This window comes from Populus nigra, chromosome 13 (genome assembly GCF_951802175.1).
Source record: "Populus nigra chromosome 13, ddPopNigr1.1, whole genome shotgun sequence".
In the NCBI taxonomy this organism is placed as follows: Eukaryota; Viridiplantae; Streptophyta; class Magnoliopsida; order Malpighiales; family Salicaceae; genus Populus; species Populus nigra.
Window position 1 is genome coordinate 9340969 of NC_084864.1, and position 17734 is coordinate 9358702.

Consider the following 17734-nt stretch of genomic DNA (forward strand, 5'->3'; position numbering starts at 1 on the left):
GTGGTGAGAATATTAAAATCTATATTCACACAACAAACACACTAACATTACCACCAACAATAAATCTTCCTATATTGCTCACAGTAGCACCGATATTTTTATCTACCCCACATGTACCATCAATATCAATACAAGAAGAAACACTCCCTAGCTACCAACATTTGTATTGACACCATATAAACTTGTATGAGTAGTGTTTGTGGTTTCTATTATTTTTTTTCAATCATATACATGAAATATAATTTGAATATATATATATATATATATTATAAATAAAAAATGAATAAAATAATAATTCTAATAAAAGCAAAGCAATTTAATTTTTTCAAAAAATTATATTGTTATGACCCATTTTTATTAAAAAATAAAAAAAATTATTAATTGATCATGTTTACACACATATATGAAAAACATAAAAACATTAAATCTAGAAATATCATATACAAAAATTATATTAAAAAAAATAAAAAATAGATATTTTATTCTCATTTAATATTAATAAGAAAATATTTTAAGATTTTTGTATATTAGACTAATACATATTCATAAAACAATTGCTAATATCATCATACAAAAGCTGTAGTTTTTTTTTTAAATATTGATATAATTGGATAATTTCTTAAATATTATTCTAATACATTTATTTAAATAGAATTTAATTTAAATAGATTAAAACAGGAAAAAAAAACCCTATTTTAAACTTGTTTTCACCAAAAAACACCAAAACAAAAACCCTGACAAACCTAAATAAATTCATTTTGAACCCTAAAAAATCCTCTAATCACTCTAAAAACTTAAAATTTAACCGAATAAAATATAATTTCATGGGTCCTAATATATTTTTTATAACATATTTAAAAAACAACACTACATCCGTTGAATCTCGCCCTTTAATACAAACTTATTGACATCAAAATCAATATTTTTTTTTACTAGAATGTGGCTGATCAAATATCTTTTTTCCTTTTCTTTTTTCTGGTGACTCCTTTTTTTTTTACTTAACATCTAAGGACTGAAATGCAAAATTCTAAAATAATAGGGAACCAAACATAAAAAATTAAAAACTTCAGGGATCAAACTATAGTTTTCCATGTCCCATGAATAGTAAAAAAAGGATGGTATTTTTTTAGTGTTAAATTTGGTCCTTATTGTTTTAATTCTATTTTGTAATATTAACCTTCAATTTAATATCGGGATATTTTTTGCCACCGCAAATATGTTAAAGAATGCAAATCAAAAAAAATTATAAAACATAAATCCTTGTTAATATAGTGTGAAATGATGAAATTAAAAAGAAATAAATTTAGTGAGTATAATTGTATAATTGTTCAAGGAAAAAATATGAGGGATAAAAACTGATGCCTTATAGCAATCCAAATTCCTTTTGTTGAACAATAAAAGAAGAAACAATAATAATTATTATTAGTTTATTTACTACTTAATAGACCTTCACTATGCTGCATGTCAGAACAAAAGTTTATTTTCTTATATCGCAAAAAACTTATATGTAGATGTCGTAAACGTGTTTTTTAGTAGCAAGAAAAATATGAATTATGAAATTAAATTTTGATGTGTATGTTAAATAAAATAAATCAAGGATCATATGCGTATGCACTAATAAATATTAAAAAACATTATTAACACTAATTAAAGATATCTTATTAATATCTTTAATTTTAAATTTTTTTTGGTAAAAATCTAACAATTAATAAAAACCAAAAGTGATTAAAAGACATACCCGAAAAACCTCGGTGATTGAGAAGAAGACTAAGGATAAAAAAAAATATCTCTAACTAAAACCCTTTTGTCTCATTGATGTGTTAAATGTTTTTTAGAATTATTTTCTAAAATATTTGTTTCTAAGAATACTTTCTATCATTATTTAAAAAAAAAGTTTTAATTAAAAAAAATAACATCATGATGATTTTGTTTCGATTGAATTTAAAAGCATAATAATAATAATACAATGCTTGTGCATTGCCTAAAAAATTATTTTGCAATTTTGTTAGTCCGACCAAATAGGTCAACCTTGGAACCTCCTTATCTAACCCATGATTCAAATTAAACTGTATATAAGTTGATTTGATGTGATCCTATTAACTTGACAATTTTAAAAGCAACCCGAATGACTAGAAAAACCTAGTTTGGCTTTAAAAAATTCAAAACAAAATTATTATTTTTTAATATTAAGATGATAATATCTTTGATCAACTCGGATTAACCTGCTAATCCTATTACTCGGATCATAGACCTAATGGAGTTTGATAACTTCATTTTTTAAACTAATTTTTATTTAACAATATGATAAAAAAACACTTGAAAGAAAGCAACAGAAAAATATGTTTTTTTAAAAATGATCATGTTGGGCTATAAAAAAAATACTTATTAATATTATAAGAAGACAATTATAATTTTATTTAAAAAAAGAGTAAAAATTAATGCTATTTAATAAAATATCATTTTAAATCTATTCTTAATTAATTTAATAATTTTAAAAAATAAGATATTTAGTGTATTTTAAATTAGTTCATTTTAAAGAAACTAAATTTTAAGTTTATAGTTTAGAAAAAAAAAACCTTAAAACAAGTCAGGTATGCCGGCTTGGATGACCCAACATGCTTCGCTGGTAAAATATATCTCGATAGATGGGGGGGCCTCACAGCCCAGACCTATGTGTCCGGTTTTTTTTTTTTTTTTCAAATTATGTTGCCTTTTATTGTTATATTTTAAAAAACAGGGTAGACTTACCTATTTGTTTGCCTAGTTTCTAGGTACTGGGAGGTGGTTTGTAAAATTGGATTGGGATTTTTAATTTAATTTAACGTTAAATTGCGTGAGTTCGGATTGCAATAAGATTCGAGCCGAGTTACATTGCGTGAGTTCGCATTGCAATCAGATGCACGAGAAAAGGAGAAAGCATATTTCTTTAGGAAGTCCGAACGTGAACCTATACACCAGAACAGATAAAGAAACAATGAACCTCAGGAAAAGGAGAAAGCATATTTCTTGAGGTCGACGTTGATGAGCTCTGCAAATGATTAGAATATGAATAGTCAACTATCTACACCTCTATCATCAACAGAGTTGACTTCGTTTTCCAGGCAGAGAAGCATCAAGTTTTGAATGGTTCCTTCATACCTCAGAAGCCTGCTTTTAAGACTAATCCTTTTGTATAGAGAAGAAGAACTCCCTTCTCAATTAATGGCCAACTTAATTAGAACACCACTTCCATTTCCTAATCCAGCATGCATCTCTATAGAAGTTCTTCGGTTTAATTATTGTGATTATTTAGTCAACAAAACTAAACTATCTTCATTCAAAATTTTAAACTGTTATATAAGACTCTAAAAATAATTTTATATTATTTTCTAGTACTAGTCTAGGACCGGGCTTGAGTCATTGTATTCTTGGCTTAACTCAAAAGTTACCGAATCAACATAGATCTATTTTTTTCGTTCAAAATGATATTATTTTAGTTTATTTTTCAAAAATTCTTTGATGTTGATCTAAATAGATATAGATAGGGTTTAGCTAGGTCAACCAGATTATAGATCAATGTAATCGAGTCAATTGATTTGATCGAGTCAATGTCAAAATCAATTCAACTTAATTCTTAATTGAGTTAAGTTTTGAGTTGCGAGTTTTTTAAATCAACCAATTAAGCCGGGTTTAACAATTATAATGAAAACTCAAAATATCATAGGATAAAGGATAACAGCAGCAATAATTGAGTTACAATTTATTGTCTATTTGTAGGAGTTTTGATAATGTTAGGAAATGATCTTTCATTCTCCTGACATGTCTATTTTGTTCTTAAAATTAAAATCCATCATACTGTTATTAAGATATTAATCCTATGTAATTGTCATTAGAATAATACTCTTCATATCTGTACAACTATTCTCTAAGTAATATATGCTAATATCTGTTGTTAGAATCCATTACCTCAAGCCCATCATTGACCACAGAGATTTAATTTAATCATCGGAATTAAAGACTATATATTCGCTCATAAGTACAACAAAAATTAATTTTCGGACAAGTAATGTCTAAATTTAAATTTCAGACATTTCTGAGAGCTTTTATTTGCTGTTTTTTTTATATATAATTATTTCAAAAATAATTAGTAGTGAAGAACGAAAATGGAGCACCATAACACGTTTATGTTCAGGTATTTGATTGTATCCAGAGCCATCACCAGACATAAAATACAAAGAATAAGTTTATAGGAAGTGTATTAAAGAGTAATAAAAAATTATTTTTATAATTTAAAGTTTTAAGTTAAATTAATTAATATTAAACTTGTTCAAATCTTATCATTTTCTTTTTAATTAATAAAAATAAAATAAAAAATAATATAAACATGGTAAATTCTAGCATAAAAAACCCTTTCTTAAAAATTTATATTAAAAATTATTATTAAATTGTTAAATTAAAATAATTTTTTAATAGCATAAATGAAGGATTAAGAGCACCGACGCTAACCTTATACCCATTACCAAGATAAATGCACCCATTGCCGACTGAAACACCACCGTACACAGTGGCTCCAGTTTGATATGACCACAGAACTTTTCCTGTCTTTGCTTCAACTGCATAAATGGGTCCTTTCCGAGATGTTGAGCCAGCAACCATGACACCATTAGCCAAACTGACTGGTCCAGGAGCAGTGGCATTGCTAGGATCGATCTGCAGTCGACCATAGAAATTGGCCATTGCTAGCATCTATCGCTGCCCACCCACCAGCAGTTGCTAGCTTCTATTATTTTTATTTTTATTTTATTTTATGCGAGGGCTAATTAACTACAAACTGCACCCCAAAGTATTTACATTTTTCACACCAGCAAATATATACAATACAAAGATTCAAAATTTAAACTTGAAAATAAGATAAATAAAGAAAACGACATTAGATAATGCACGGTTTGGGCTGCAAGATATGTGCCTATTCTAAATATAAAATAAACTTTAATTGAAGGGTATAATTAAGAGAATTCAGCATCAAAATCAATACTTTCGATACCTTCACTCGACGCAACATTAAGTATGTCATTATGTTAAGCAATAAGTTGAGTTTAATTTCTTAATTGAATAAAAAAAAGAATTCAACTTACAATAAATCTAAATAGATAATAAATCGTGATTTTTTAAATAAAAAAAATGATTAAAGATTGTGCTTGCTTGCGTAGTAGCAGCTTGAGCTGCAAGTATGAACACATAATATTTGACCTAAATGCTGCACAACCATAATTTTTAGTTTCAAGTACATACATTTAACATTTAAGTCATTAAGAAAACAATAAAATATTGATAATATATAATTTATGATTTATAGTTTATAACATTTGATACTTGAAAAGATTTATAATCATGATTTATATAGTAACTTATATATAATTCATGAAATTTTCAATATCTGTCAACTCAACGTTAATTTTGTAAAAAAAAATAAATTAAATTTACTTGTATTTTTAGTAAGTGAAGTTATAACTATTTAGGCGTAATCTATTATATATTCTTTTTTTAAGAACATAAAGAAGGTACACTTTAAAATCAATTACTCTTAAGATCTTAATAAAAATTAAAGAAACACGTTAAATTAATAAGGCTATTTTAGACTTTGAGAGTGGGAATATATAATACTACACTTTATAAATAATTTACTTGCCAATTAAATGATTTATAAAAGGAAAATAAAAAAAAGGGGCATGGATATATTTATATAAAATATTTACTTGGCATACAAATAATTAATGTATAAATTATAAAAATATTGAATTCCGAGTAATGATAAAGATAATATTTTAATTAATTAAAGTTTGAAAATAAAATAAATAATTAGTAAAAAAATTATTAATTAAAATGATTTGAAATATACAATCAATAGGTAAGAAAAGTAAGAATGACAAGGGAAACATATTGGTGTAAACCCTAATAAAAAATCGATAATGTTACCGTGAAACAGTAACAAGTTAATATATGAATTAAATGATTAAAAAATAAAATAAATATATTTTGAAATAAAAAGATGGTCACAAGGATTTAGTGGAATAAATTATACGATTGAGGAAAAGATGACACAAGAAAATTCAAATTTTTGATGTAAATTCACTTACCAACTAGTTTTACATAATCAAACATAACTTTCAATCTCTAACTGCCAGATCAAGCTGAAATCTTATGATGAGTCTTATGACACATTGTTCTATCTTAGGTTAATATTTTAGGACAATCTAGATTTAGAAATGTTGTATAATAAAGTCGACAACTGGACAAAAAAAAATAACATATGGACTTAATAATGATATTTTTATAAATAAGTTGAATAAATTGGAAATTTCACCTTCTTCCTCTCCTTAAAATAACCGATTCTGTTGGAAGAGGAAAAAAGAAGAAGAGAGTTCTTCATCTTTCTTGGTTTTTACTTAGAAAAAATCATGATTTAAAGCATGGTAAGTGAGAGGTTGAGAGTTTAAACACAATAATTTTAAGAAGGGAAATCAAGTGAGAGAATAGAAAGTTAGAAAGAGATATCATGACAAAGTGAAAAAAAAAAGAGTTAAATTGTTTTTATTAATTAGCATCTGAAGCTGATGTAATTGTTGAATAAGAAGTTTTAAACTCAATTATGCAAGTTTGAGTAGAGATAAATGGATTTTTGAGTGAAACTCTTAAATTTCAAATAAGATTTTTGGATGAAAATTGGGGGAATAGGAAAATTATGGTGGAATGATGTAATTTGGATAGATTAGGTTATGAATGACTCAAATAATAAGTGAATGAATATTTTTTTTTTGTGTTTTGGTTAAATTAGAGTCACCCGTCATAGATAAAAAAAAATGAGGAAATTATGGAACTAAAGTGAATATTTAATTATTGTATGTACTTAGCATTAGAAGATGTGTTGATGATGATTATAATTAGATTAAATAAATTATTAATTTTTAATTGATTTTCTTGTTAGTATATATATTGTGAATTAGGGTAAATGTACAAAAATTAAAAAAATTATGTTAATGGTTTATAATTAAAAAAATGAGTTATTTTAACATGTTTAATGAAAATTTATAAATAATTAAAGATTGGATTATGGAAACAAAATAAACCTTAGAGTCAACTATGCATTGTTTTGCGAAGAAATCAAAATATTATAGACCAAACAAATAAATCAACACATAGGGGTATGAAATTGACCCTTCAATACTGATAGAACTGGACGGAGGCTGCTGGAAAGAGACTTCTTGGCCAAGGGGCGCCACATGCAACTCCCACTTGGGTGTTGCGTGTCTATCACGAGAGTTAGATTTTGGATTTTTTTATATAAAAGATTTATTGTGAGATTTTCGCAATTATCCCAAGAAAACTTCCTTTAAACCATAGTTGTCAAACCCCCTATTTAAAAATTCAACTGATTAAAAAGTTAGGTTTTAGCTTAGATGGGTTGATGTAGTTGAATCAAAATTAATTAATTTAGAAAATTTTTTAAAAATTTTTTAAGTTTTAATATTTTATATAAAAAAATTAAAAAATAATCCATATAAATATAAGCTAGTCATGTTATAAATAATGAAGTTTAAAAATTATTTCAAAAATATTTTTTATCCATATTATAAAGATACTATATTAGTATGTTATCTTTTTAAGTTGAAATATTTAAACTAAAAATATTTTTTTATCCCATATTAAAAAAAATAATTTTTTTCTTGTGAATATTAAGAATATATACTAAATAGTTTCAAATCTTATATTGAAAAAATATTTTTTTTCTTGTGAATATTGAGTATATATACTAAAAATTTTCAAATCTCATAATTGAAAAAATAAAATATTTTTCTAGTATTTATATAGTGAATTTTAAAAAGGTTAAAAACCAACTAAAAAATATAAAAGAAAATGGGTTTTTGACTAGGAAAAAAAACACATTTGAAAAAAAAAATCTTAACTAGGTTTTGTCGGGTTGCCCGAGTCAACTAGGTTTTGCCTGATTTTTTTTTAATTTATTTTTTTATTTTATCCGAACCAGTCCAGCCATCAAGCCAACCTAATTTCATATCAACCCATCATACTAGTCCGAATTTAATAATTATGTTTTAAATAAATGCCTCGTCTGTTGACAAGAATAACCCTGATCTAATTATTCTTTAACCAAGTTTTTTCTAATTTTAGCTCTATACCCATTTGACCAGGGAGACCATACATGCTGGACACCTTAAGATCACAACCATATCTAAGAGCACGAATAAAAATAGAAAAAAAAAATATTATCTCTATCTAAATAGTGCAGCATGTGGCGTGGATAATACAACAACTCAGGCCAGAAGTAATTTTGACTCCGAAGTTCAAGATTTAATTATCCCAGTGAACGGATGACAATTCGAGCGAGCACTTTTAGCATCCAACAGGTATATAGTTCAGGTGTTGCTGGTTCGAAATCTAGACATAAATCCCCTTCGTATTAAAAACAATTCAGCTTTGCCAGAAAAAAAAAATGGCGAAGGTAACTGTGTTGCTTTGTTTTTGCATTCTAGCAGTCTTTGGTTCTGTTAATGCCCACACAGAAAAGGAAAAGGTTGCTATCTATGAGCTTAAGAGAGGAGATATGTCCTTGAAGTTTACCAATTGGGGGGCAACTCTTGTCTCCTTCGTTCTCCCTGACAAAAATGGTAGGCATTGTTACTCTTCTGTTCATCTCAATCATGTTCTTGATTTATGGCCTTTGGGTAGAATTAGAGGCTCTATATTCTCTCTTTTAAGTGTTTGTCCTCTTTTCCACTCTTTTCTCTGGTATGTCACAGGAAAGCTGATTGATATTGTCCTTGGATACGATACAATAAACCAGTACAAGGTAGGGTTCCACTTCTTCATTTGTAGCTACCTTTGTTTTTGAAAGAAAGGAGGAGAGCTGAGAGAGATACGCGAACAAATTAACAAATTATTGGGATTGGACATAAATTGTATCATTACATAAGGTTTATGTTGTGTCCTAATGGGTTTTATATCCACTGATTCTTCATCTTCTGACAGAAAGTTTGGTAAATAAATTTGTGCAGAACGATACAACATATTTTGGAGCCATTGTTGGACGAGTCGCTAACAGAATTAAGGGTGCTCAATTTAAGCTAAATGGACACACATACAAGCTAGTTCCTAATGAAGGGGAAAACATGCTTCATGGTGGTCCAAAGGGATATGCTGATGTTGTTTGGGAAGTGACCAAGTATCAGAACAAGGGTCATAAACCTCACATTGTTTTTAGCTATCACAGTTTTGACGGGGAAGAAGGTTCCTGAATTTCTGTCTCACTGCATTTTTTTAAGATAAAGATTTACTCCATGTCAATATCTTCTTAATTCTTTTTCCAAGAAAAAATGGTGAAGATTGCTCGTTCTCCTTTTTTGGAAACTATGCAGGATTTCCTGGAGAGATCCTAGTCACTGTCAGGTATACTCTCCTTGCAGATAACCAAGTGACTGTTGTAATGAAAGCCAAAAATATTGGTAACAAGGCAACCCCTGTAAATATTGCCAACCATGCTTACTGGAACCTGGGAGGTCATAACAGTGGCGACATCTTGTCTGAAAAGATTCAGATTTTTGCGTCCAATTACACACCTGTTGATAGCGACCTTATTCCAACTGGGAAAATCGAAGCTGTGAAGGGAACTCCGTTTGATTTCCTCAAACCCAAGGCCATTGGAAGCAGGACCAGGCTACTTCCTAAAGGTTATGATATCAACTATGCTCTTGATGGAGTTCATGGTGGCAAGATTAGGAAAGCAGCAGTGTTGCAAGACGAGAAGTCCGGAATTGAAATGGAGCTCTCGACAAACGCCCCTGGGTTGCAATTCTACACTGGTAACATGATCAAGGATGTGAAGGGAAAAGATGGATTTGTGTACAAGGCTCATGCAGCTCTGTGCTTGGAGACTCAATGGTATCCTGACTATGTTAATCAACCCGACTTCCCTCAATCTATTGTGGAGCCTCGAAAGAATTACAAACATGTAATGTCGTACAAATTTTCAACACATTAAGGGCATTTAGGAGTTAAATCTTAATATGCTGATATGAACTAAAAAAACGTATATTTTTAATAAAACAACCCCGAATGTTCTTATACAAGGATTTCTTTTTAACATTGATGAAAATACTCTTTTTTTTTTGTTAGAAATATTGTTTTCTAAGCAAAACACTTATTATGATTATGAAAGTAAGTATCAATTAAAAAATTAAAAAAATCATGAATAAATCGTCTCTCCACAATCATACGGAAAAAAAATAAGAATAATAAATTTAAAAATTTCTATAAAATAATTACAATAAGCAAAATAAAAAACTTAATATTTTATTCTCATTCAATATTAATAAGTAAGTTATTTTAAAAATTCTACATATTAGGTTAATTAGTATATAACAGTTCGATAATATCATCACAAAAAATCCTTTTTAAAATGATGGTATAAATTTTACTTCCAACATGTTTTTAAAATAAAATGCAATGACAGTTAAAATATATGTTTGTTAAAAACTTTTATCATTTGAAATAAGTTTGAAAAAAATTTATATCTTCAATCTAAAATTCATTTCCTTATTAATTCATCTTTTTATTGTTTTAATGAAAAAAAATAATTGTAATCATGTTTTTTAAATAAAAACCCATCATGAACTAAAAGCAAATTTTAATAATAATATTAAAATAATATCTAAATATTTTATACATTCATGAAGGAAAAAATAATTAATTAATGTGATAAAATCATGTCAAAAAATTATCAAAAAATAATAATAAAATTATTTTCATTGAATATCCATGAGTAATGTTTTTTCTTTTTTGCATATAAGGTATATAATAATTGAAAAAGAAATTATTAAGATTCCTATAAAAAAAAACATAATATTATTTAAGAACTATAGGAAATCTGACTAATAATTTAAATATAATATCAAATATTTTATTTATAGTGCATTTCATTCAAAATCTTAAAACAAAATTGAAGCAAAAAACCATAGAAAAATGTCAGGCACATGGGTCAAATAAATTAAACCTGCATATATGGCCCCAATATAAAAAAGAGGTGGTGCGAATGGATCTACAAGGCTAGGCCAGTGCACTTAGAAATATTTATTTCTTTATGTTTAAGAATGGACAACGAATTTTTTAAAAAAAGAATATAACACATAATATATGGTTTACTTGTCCAGATTTCAACCACTAGAAAAATAGTTGGAAAGTCAGGCCAAGTTTTTTGAATCTAAAAAAATATTTTCTAACTAAATTTCACATAATAAACACCATAGAAATCTCAATAAACCAATTTATAACCTAAAAAAACTTATAAATTAGTCAAAAAACACAAAATAAAAAACAGTCTTCATTAATCTCAATTTATGTTTTTTGGCAAGATGAAAGGTAAAAAACACCTCAACTAAAATCCTATCATTAAAAGGAACTTAGAGAACACTTAAAACAAATTTTTTTGGTGATTGAAGTGTGGATGCCAACCACTCTCTCTCTCTCTCTCTTTTGTAGTGACTTTTTCTCTCCTTTTAAATTTTAAAAAGAAAAACATAAAATAAATTAAGTTCCGGACTGAAACATTAAATCCTAAAAAGGACCAAAACTGAAAAAGATAAAAAAAATTCAAGGACCAAAATTTACTTTTCTATACCTCATTAACAATTAAAAAAAATGCTTCTTTGTTTTTGCATTAAATTTGATTCATGTTGTTTTAATTTTTTAAATCGATAAAATTAATTCCAATTCTACAAGATTGAGTATCAATTTGAAGTTGGGATTTTTTTGACACTACAAATATGATGTATAACACAACCTAAAAGGAATTGTAAGATTTTAAACATAATGTTGAAGAATAAAATTAAAAAATAAAAATTTTCAATGTGCAAAATGAATAATTTTTCAAAAAAAAAAAAGAAGAAGGTGATGAACCATATGCACTTTAGTAGTCCATTAAACTCTTGGGTGTAAAGCATAATTAAAAAAAAATAGTAAAACCCTATCTTCATTTAATTTATATAATGTAATTTAAGCATTAAATCTCTTTTGTTAACTAGGAAAGTTATACCAACTCACCAATATCAACTTAAATGATTCAATTTATTTTTTGTTAGATATCAATTAAAATTCTAATGTAAGTAAAAATCCTTGATAAAAAGGATTTTTTATATATTAATTAATTAGAATCCTTGATAAAGCCGTGATCCAGGTCATGAGACGGGAACAACCTAATAAAAAAGAAAATTCAATGTTAAAGGACCCGTGACCTGGGTCATGAGATTAAGATAATCTCTTAGAAAATTAAAAAAACAACCTGATTTAACTAGGGTTAAAATGCTAAAATATACGCCCCTAGTCATGAGACCAAAATATCCTCATAAAAAAATAAATCAAAATAGATTATGAAGTTTAATTCATAACCGACCCAATTTGAATGATAAAATTGGAAAAATTTTCAATTAAAAAAAAAACAACACGAGTCAACTCAAGTTAACTCGTGAAGCACTATTCTCGGGTTATGAGGCTGAAATAACCTAATAGAAAGCAAACAAAACAAATCGTGAAGACTAATTTTCAATTAACCCAATATTAAAAGATGAAATTGAAAAAAATATTAAAAAAAATCTAAGTCAATCGGGTTAACTCAGAAGTGATGTCTAAGTTGTTAAAGATAATAATGACGAAGTAACTGGGGTAGAAGATGTATTTCAACTAGTTAAGTGAGTTGCTCTATATCAAGTTGCTTCATTTATCAAGTTAGAAAAAAGATTTAAATTTTCATGTTATTAATAATATTTATGTTCATATCAATATTGACAAGTTAAATGATATATTGAATACCAATGAACATATAAAAGTTGATAAAAATGAAGGAATTGAACAACTTTAGTTCAATAAAAAAGAAGATGGTGATGGACATAAAGATGATGAAAATAAAGATGATTATGATTCAAATTAAATAGTGTATTTGAACTGATTTTATATATAAAATATCATTGTGCAATTAAGATATTTATTGTCATTGTATAATGCACTGTACTTTGTAATTTTATCTAGTGTTTGTTGTTTTAATGAGTTCTTGAATAAGTTATGAATGCAGATGTTATTGTTGATTAATTAGGCTAGATAAGGATTATAACCAATAAATAAGAAAGTAAAATTTGAAACTTCATTGATGGAATAACCAACAAAAATATAAATATATAAATTATTAAATAACCATTGATGACTCCATCGTTGATTTAACTTACCGACACACTCATTGATGGATGCTAAAATCATTAGAGAATTACAGAGAGTTGGATATAATTTTGTTGGTGATATTGTAACTCACCTGAAAGAATTCAAGAATTTTAACCAACAGATGGATACATGGCAAAATGGATACACTGGCAAATAAAATTCCATTGAGGATATTGTACTCATAATAATCACTAAAATCATTAGAAAAATATAGAGAGTTTTAGGAAGAATTTAGGGGATTTAACTAATAGATGAATTCAATGGTGGGAAAAAAATTCCATCAATGATATTGTACTTAGCGACGAACTCTTCAATGGACAATAAAAATCATTAAAGAATTATAGAGAGTTTAAGGAAGAATTAATAGGATTGGATTCAATGATGAAAATTCATCGATGAATTTGAGGGTTTTCAAAAGATTTTTGAGATTTTTGAAATGACCAACAAATTCATTGATTATTGTACAATATCTTGTCAATGATTTCATTGGTGATGTGCTAACATGATAAATCATTGACAGACTCATCAAAAAAAAAACTCACCGATGAATTCAAACCCAGATATACAAGGAAATCTTTAACTTTCCCTTATTTTCCCTAAAATTCATACTCTCTCTACTTTCTCTTTTTTCTCTCTCTCTCTTTCACCAAATGATTGATGTTTTTTCTTTTTCTAGAATTGAGTGGTGGTGACTCTCTCTCTCTTCTTTAGATGATGACACAAACGCCCCCTCCCTCCCCCCTCCCTCCATTATTTAAGGTTTGTAAAACCCTCTCTTTAGATATATTTGAAATTATTTCAATGGATAAGTACACAATTACAATTTAGATTTATGTTTCAAGTACTGGTTATATTTTATTTCTTATCTTTCCCCTAAATGAATATGCTTTCGACTTTTAGGCTATTAGGTTATGTATTTGAATTGCTCATGATCGGAGGTTAGTATATGGAAACTGATAAAACCATTGACTAAAAGACTAATAGAAACAAACATAAGTTATTATCTTTTAACCATTGAATTGATTTAGAATCAATAACCATAACAAATTAAAAACCTTGGTCAAATATATATTTAATATTGATTCGTTAAATCCATTGATGAAAGTTAAGCTTAATTTATTGTCAAATGTCACCATATCATCATGTATAGAAAGTTTATTATACCCTTAGGCATCATGTCATGGTAAATTGTTGAATAGTTTGTCTAAAAAATAGTCAATCATATTTTAAACTCTTAGATGATTTAAACTAGGCATTCAATATTGTCAATCACTTCTATATTTGTTTTTTTTTCTTAACAAGAGGCCTAGTAGCAATTACTAATCAGGAAAATTTTATTAGATTATTGAATGTTCCAACAATTTCATCATCTTCATATCCATCATTTTCATTTCAATAAAATTTGAATAATGAGACATATTAATTACATTAATGGAATACATATATATAGTGATATTGTTTTTCTAGTTTTTTTTTCATTTTCTAATGCCAATTTTTAACTATAAATCTTTGTACAAACAAGCCTTATCAAATTTTAAATAATAAGACTCATAGGCTAAGCTTTCTTATTACTTATTGTCAATGATATCTATGCTTCAATGAAGGCTTTTGTTTAGATATGTTCTCATAGGTCTAGGTCCAGATGCAACATGTTAGGTTTGTAAATATAACTTGTTTGTTCTAGCAAATGAATTGTTATTGAGTTTGTTTATACTTGATATCCTTGTTATTGTAGGTAAGTTTTGTTGATGATTTGTGATATTTGATCGTGGAAAATGATTTGAAACTATATGTATTTTTATTTAGATTTGGGGTGGGATCACATATAAGAGAGTTGCTACTAATATATATATATGCATTAAAATGAAAAACCATAAACCATAGATTAAGAATTTAATTGAATATGCTTAATTATTTAGTTATATTATTTAGATGTCAAGAGAAAAATATAGGGTTCAAATATAGCAATTGTGCCTTTTCAAATAGTAGTGTTCGAGAGCCTTTGATGCATTTAGATGTCAATTATGAAGAGGCACTTAATGCACCTACTAATGGCGTAGGCTCATTGAGTATGGGTCGCAAATTTGACATCTTATCTGCTAGAGATTCTTATTCTAACAAGTTAATAACAGAATGGAAGCTGGATCTAACCATGTAAGAAATTATTTTTTCTTCAAACATAACATTAAATTAATGACCATGTGTTTATATAATTTGAAGTTAATTGATTGATTTTCAGGCTTATAACTATAGAAGCTTAGCGAACAATAACATCGATGATGAAAGCATCGATGAAAGTGCCTCTATTTTAGTAAAGCCAGCTTAGAGATCATCCATAGTGGATGCTTGTGGATAAGGCTTTATGAGGGAAGTTTAAGGTTAATGCATATATAATCTATACTTTTAGTTAATATACATTTGTTTCTAAATTTTTAAATTAATAATTTTATTCTAATTATTATAAGAAATTTTTTTGATGGGATAGTGCAAACTCTAGGGTTGTCAGACGAGTCAGGAAAAATCATAGCACAACTAGAAAAGTTTTAACATGTTAAGTTTATAATTTTTGGTAAAATTATAATTTTTTATCATTATGTTTTTTTAGTTTAACGAACTTTTGAACCAGTTTACGTGATTTCTAGTATGACATGCACACTTAAACTAAGAGAAGAGTCGAGTCAGATGACTTTGAGGTGTGAATGATTTTTAGACCTCCTCACATTACTGAATGTAACTGAGAGAGATATCTAGAGTTCTTGATGTTAGAGGGTTTTAGGAGACACTCACGGAGCGAGTTTCAAAAAGAAATAAGGAGACTCACAGTTCCATTATCAAGTATATCAATGGGTCACTTTCTTTTACTATTCATGCAATGCTCCTAGTAAGAGCCTATTTTATTTTTAATTAGTTTTCTTAAAATGGTAGTTATTATTTGAAGAACGTTTAACTATTGATTTGTTTTGCAGACAATATAACTCGAGCATAAGCCCAATCTAATGGAGTTATATATGAAAACAAATATACGGAGGGAGGGTAAATAAAAAGGGTGCAATAGTTCATGGACAACCGAGTTGTTTATTGTAAGTAAACTTTGAAATTTTTTTCTATTGTTTGGACTAATATTTTTTATCCATATCTTTGACTTTTTGGTGCAGGAATAATATAACAGTGACATACATACCGAACACAAAGAGGATCCTTTAACCCATCCAGAATACGATCTAGAGTTGTGATTGGAAGTTGGAGCAATAGGTGGACACAATAGGAATCAGGTTTATGGTATTTTTATAATTACGACTCGAGATATGAGGTAAGATTGTAGTGTCTCGATCATAGGCACCCCATAATCCGACTCGAGGAAGCCATCACCAGCTGTTGAGGAGTTGGTTGAACAATGAATTGGTGCTCTAAGGACCGAAATAGAGGCAAAATAGGAAGAATAAAGTAAGAAACAATGAGAGGAGTTGATGGCATACTTGTACAATAATTATCTTGCCCCTTATGGACCTCCGAGATATTTTCCTCCCCCTTCCCCTCCACCTGCAGTGCCAACTTTTTATTAATATATATAGACATTTGTAATTGATTTATATAGCTAAATTAATAATATAAAATGTGTTCTTCAATTTAAATTAGTTGTTTATTATTGTTTAATGTTACATTGTTTGATAGCATTTTAAAAACTTAATTAACTAAAACACCAACGAAATTACCGATGGATATAAAAAAACCGTTAGTGATTCCGTCGGTCAAATATGATCATTTTTCTCAACGAATTACAGAGAATTGTGAATTGTTTTGTTATAAACTGACAGATTCACCAACAAAACATGTCAGCCAATCCGTTAGTGACACACAATATATCACCGATGAATTTACTCGTTGATAATCCACCGGTAATATTTACCATCAGATATGACAACGGACAATGATCGATGTCTATTTTTATCACTGATGACAATAATTTTTCAGTATAAAACTAACCGATAAAATTACTAACGGATAAGATATCGGTGACCAGACACTTGTTGACGACAAGTTTTCATCAGTAAATTAATTGAAGATTTTTATATCACAAAAATACAACAATTTTCTAAGAATTTTTATACTGGTAGAATATTTTGTTACATGTGTGTATATTAATTTTCTAGTTCTAGAATATGTGGTCACATTATAATGTCTTGCTTATAAAAACATCTTATAATCTGACTCGAGACTGCCATCATAGCCGAGAACATTTAAAGAAAGCATTCCTTGGTCATAATTACTATATCATCCGCCAAATTATCAGTATGATTGAGTTTACCGCCATCATGTCTATTTTATTTTTTTTAAGCATCTTCACTTGGCGTAATCCAAAATATGCATTTGGGAATACATTGCATTCTTCAAAACGTTAAGCCCGAATATTTTGAAGAGTTAGCGAGTCGTGAACATGATAGCATTGCTATAGTCAAGAGTTGAAAGCGTTCTTACA

The 17734-nt window shown here is 27.8% G+C and overlaps 1 protein-coding gene across 2 annotated transcripts; it reads left to right on the top strand.

The window, feature by feature from the left end:
* Positions 1 to 8246: 8246 nt before the first annotated feature.
* Positions 8247 to 10121, top strand: LOC133670677 (uncharacterized). 2 transcript variants are annotated; one of them, XM_062091246.1, is made up of 5 exons: positions 8247 to 8402; positions 8532 to 8663; positions 8796 to 8845; positions 9051 to 9282; positions 9411 to 10121. In XM_062091246.1, the coding sequence occupies exons 2-5, from the start codon at positions 8600 to 8602 to the stop codon at positions 10031 to 10033; spliced, it is 969 nt and encodes a 322-aa protein (XP_061947230.1). In that variant the 5' UTR covers positions 8247 to 8402; positions 8532 to 8599; the 3' UTR covers positions 10034 to 10121. The 2 variants fall into 2 exon arrangements, with proteins under 2 accessions (XP_061947230.1, XP_061947229.1); XM_062091245.1 differs by having other exon boundaries at positions 8293 to 8663.
* Positions 10122 to 17734: the final 7613 nt, after the last annotated feature.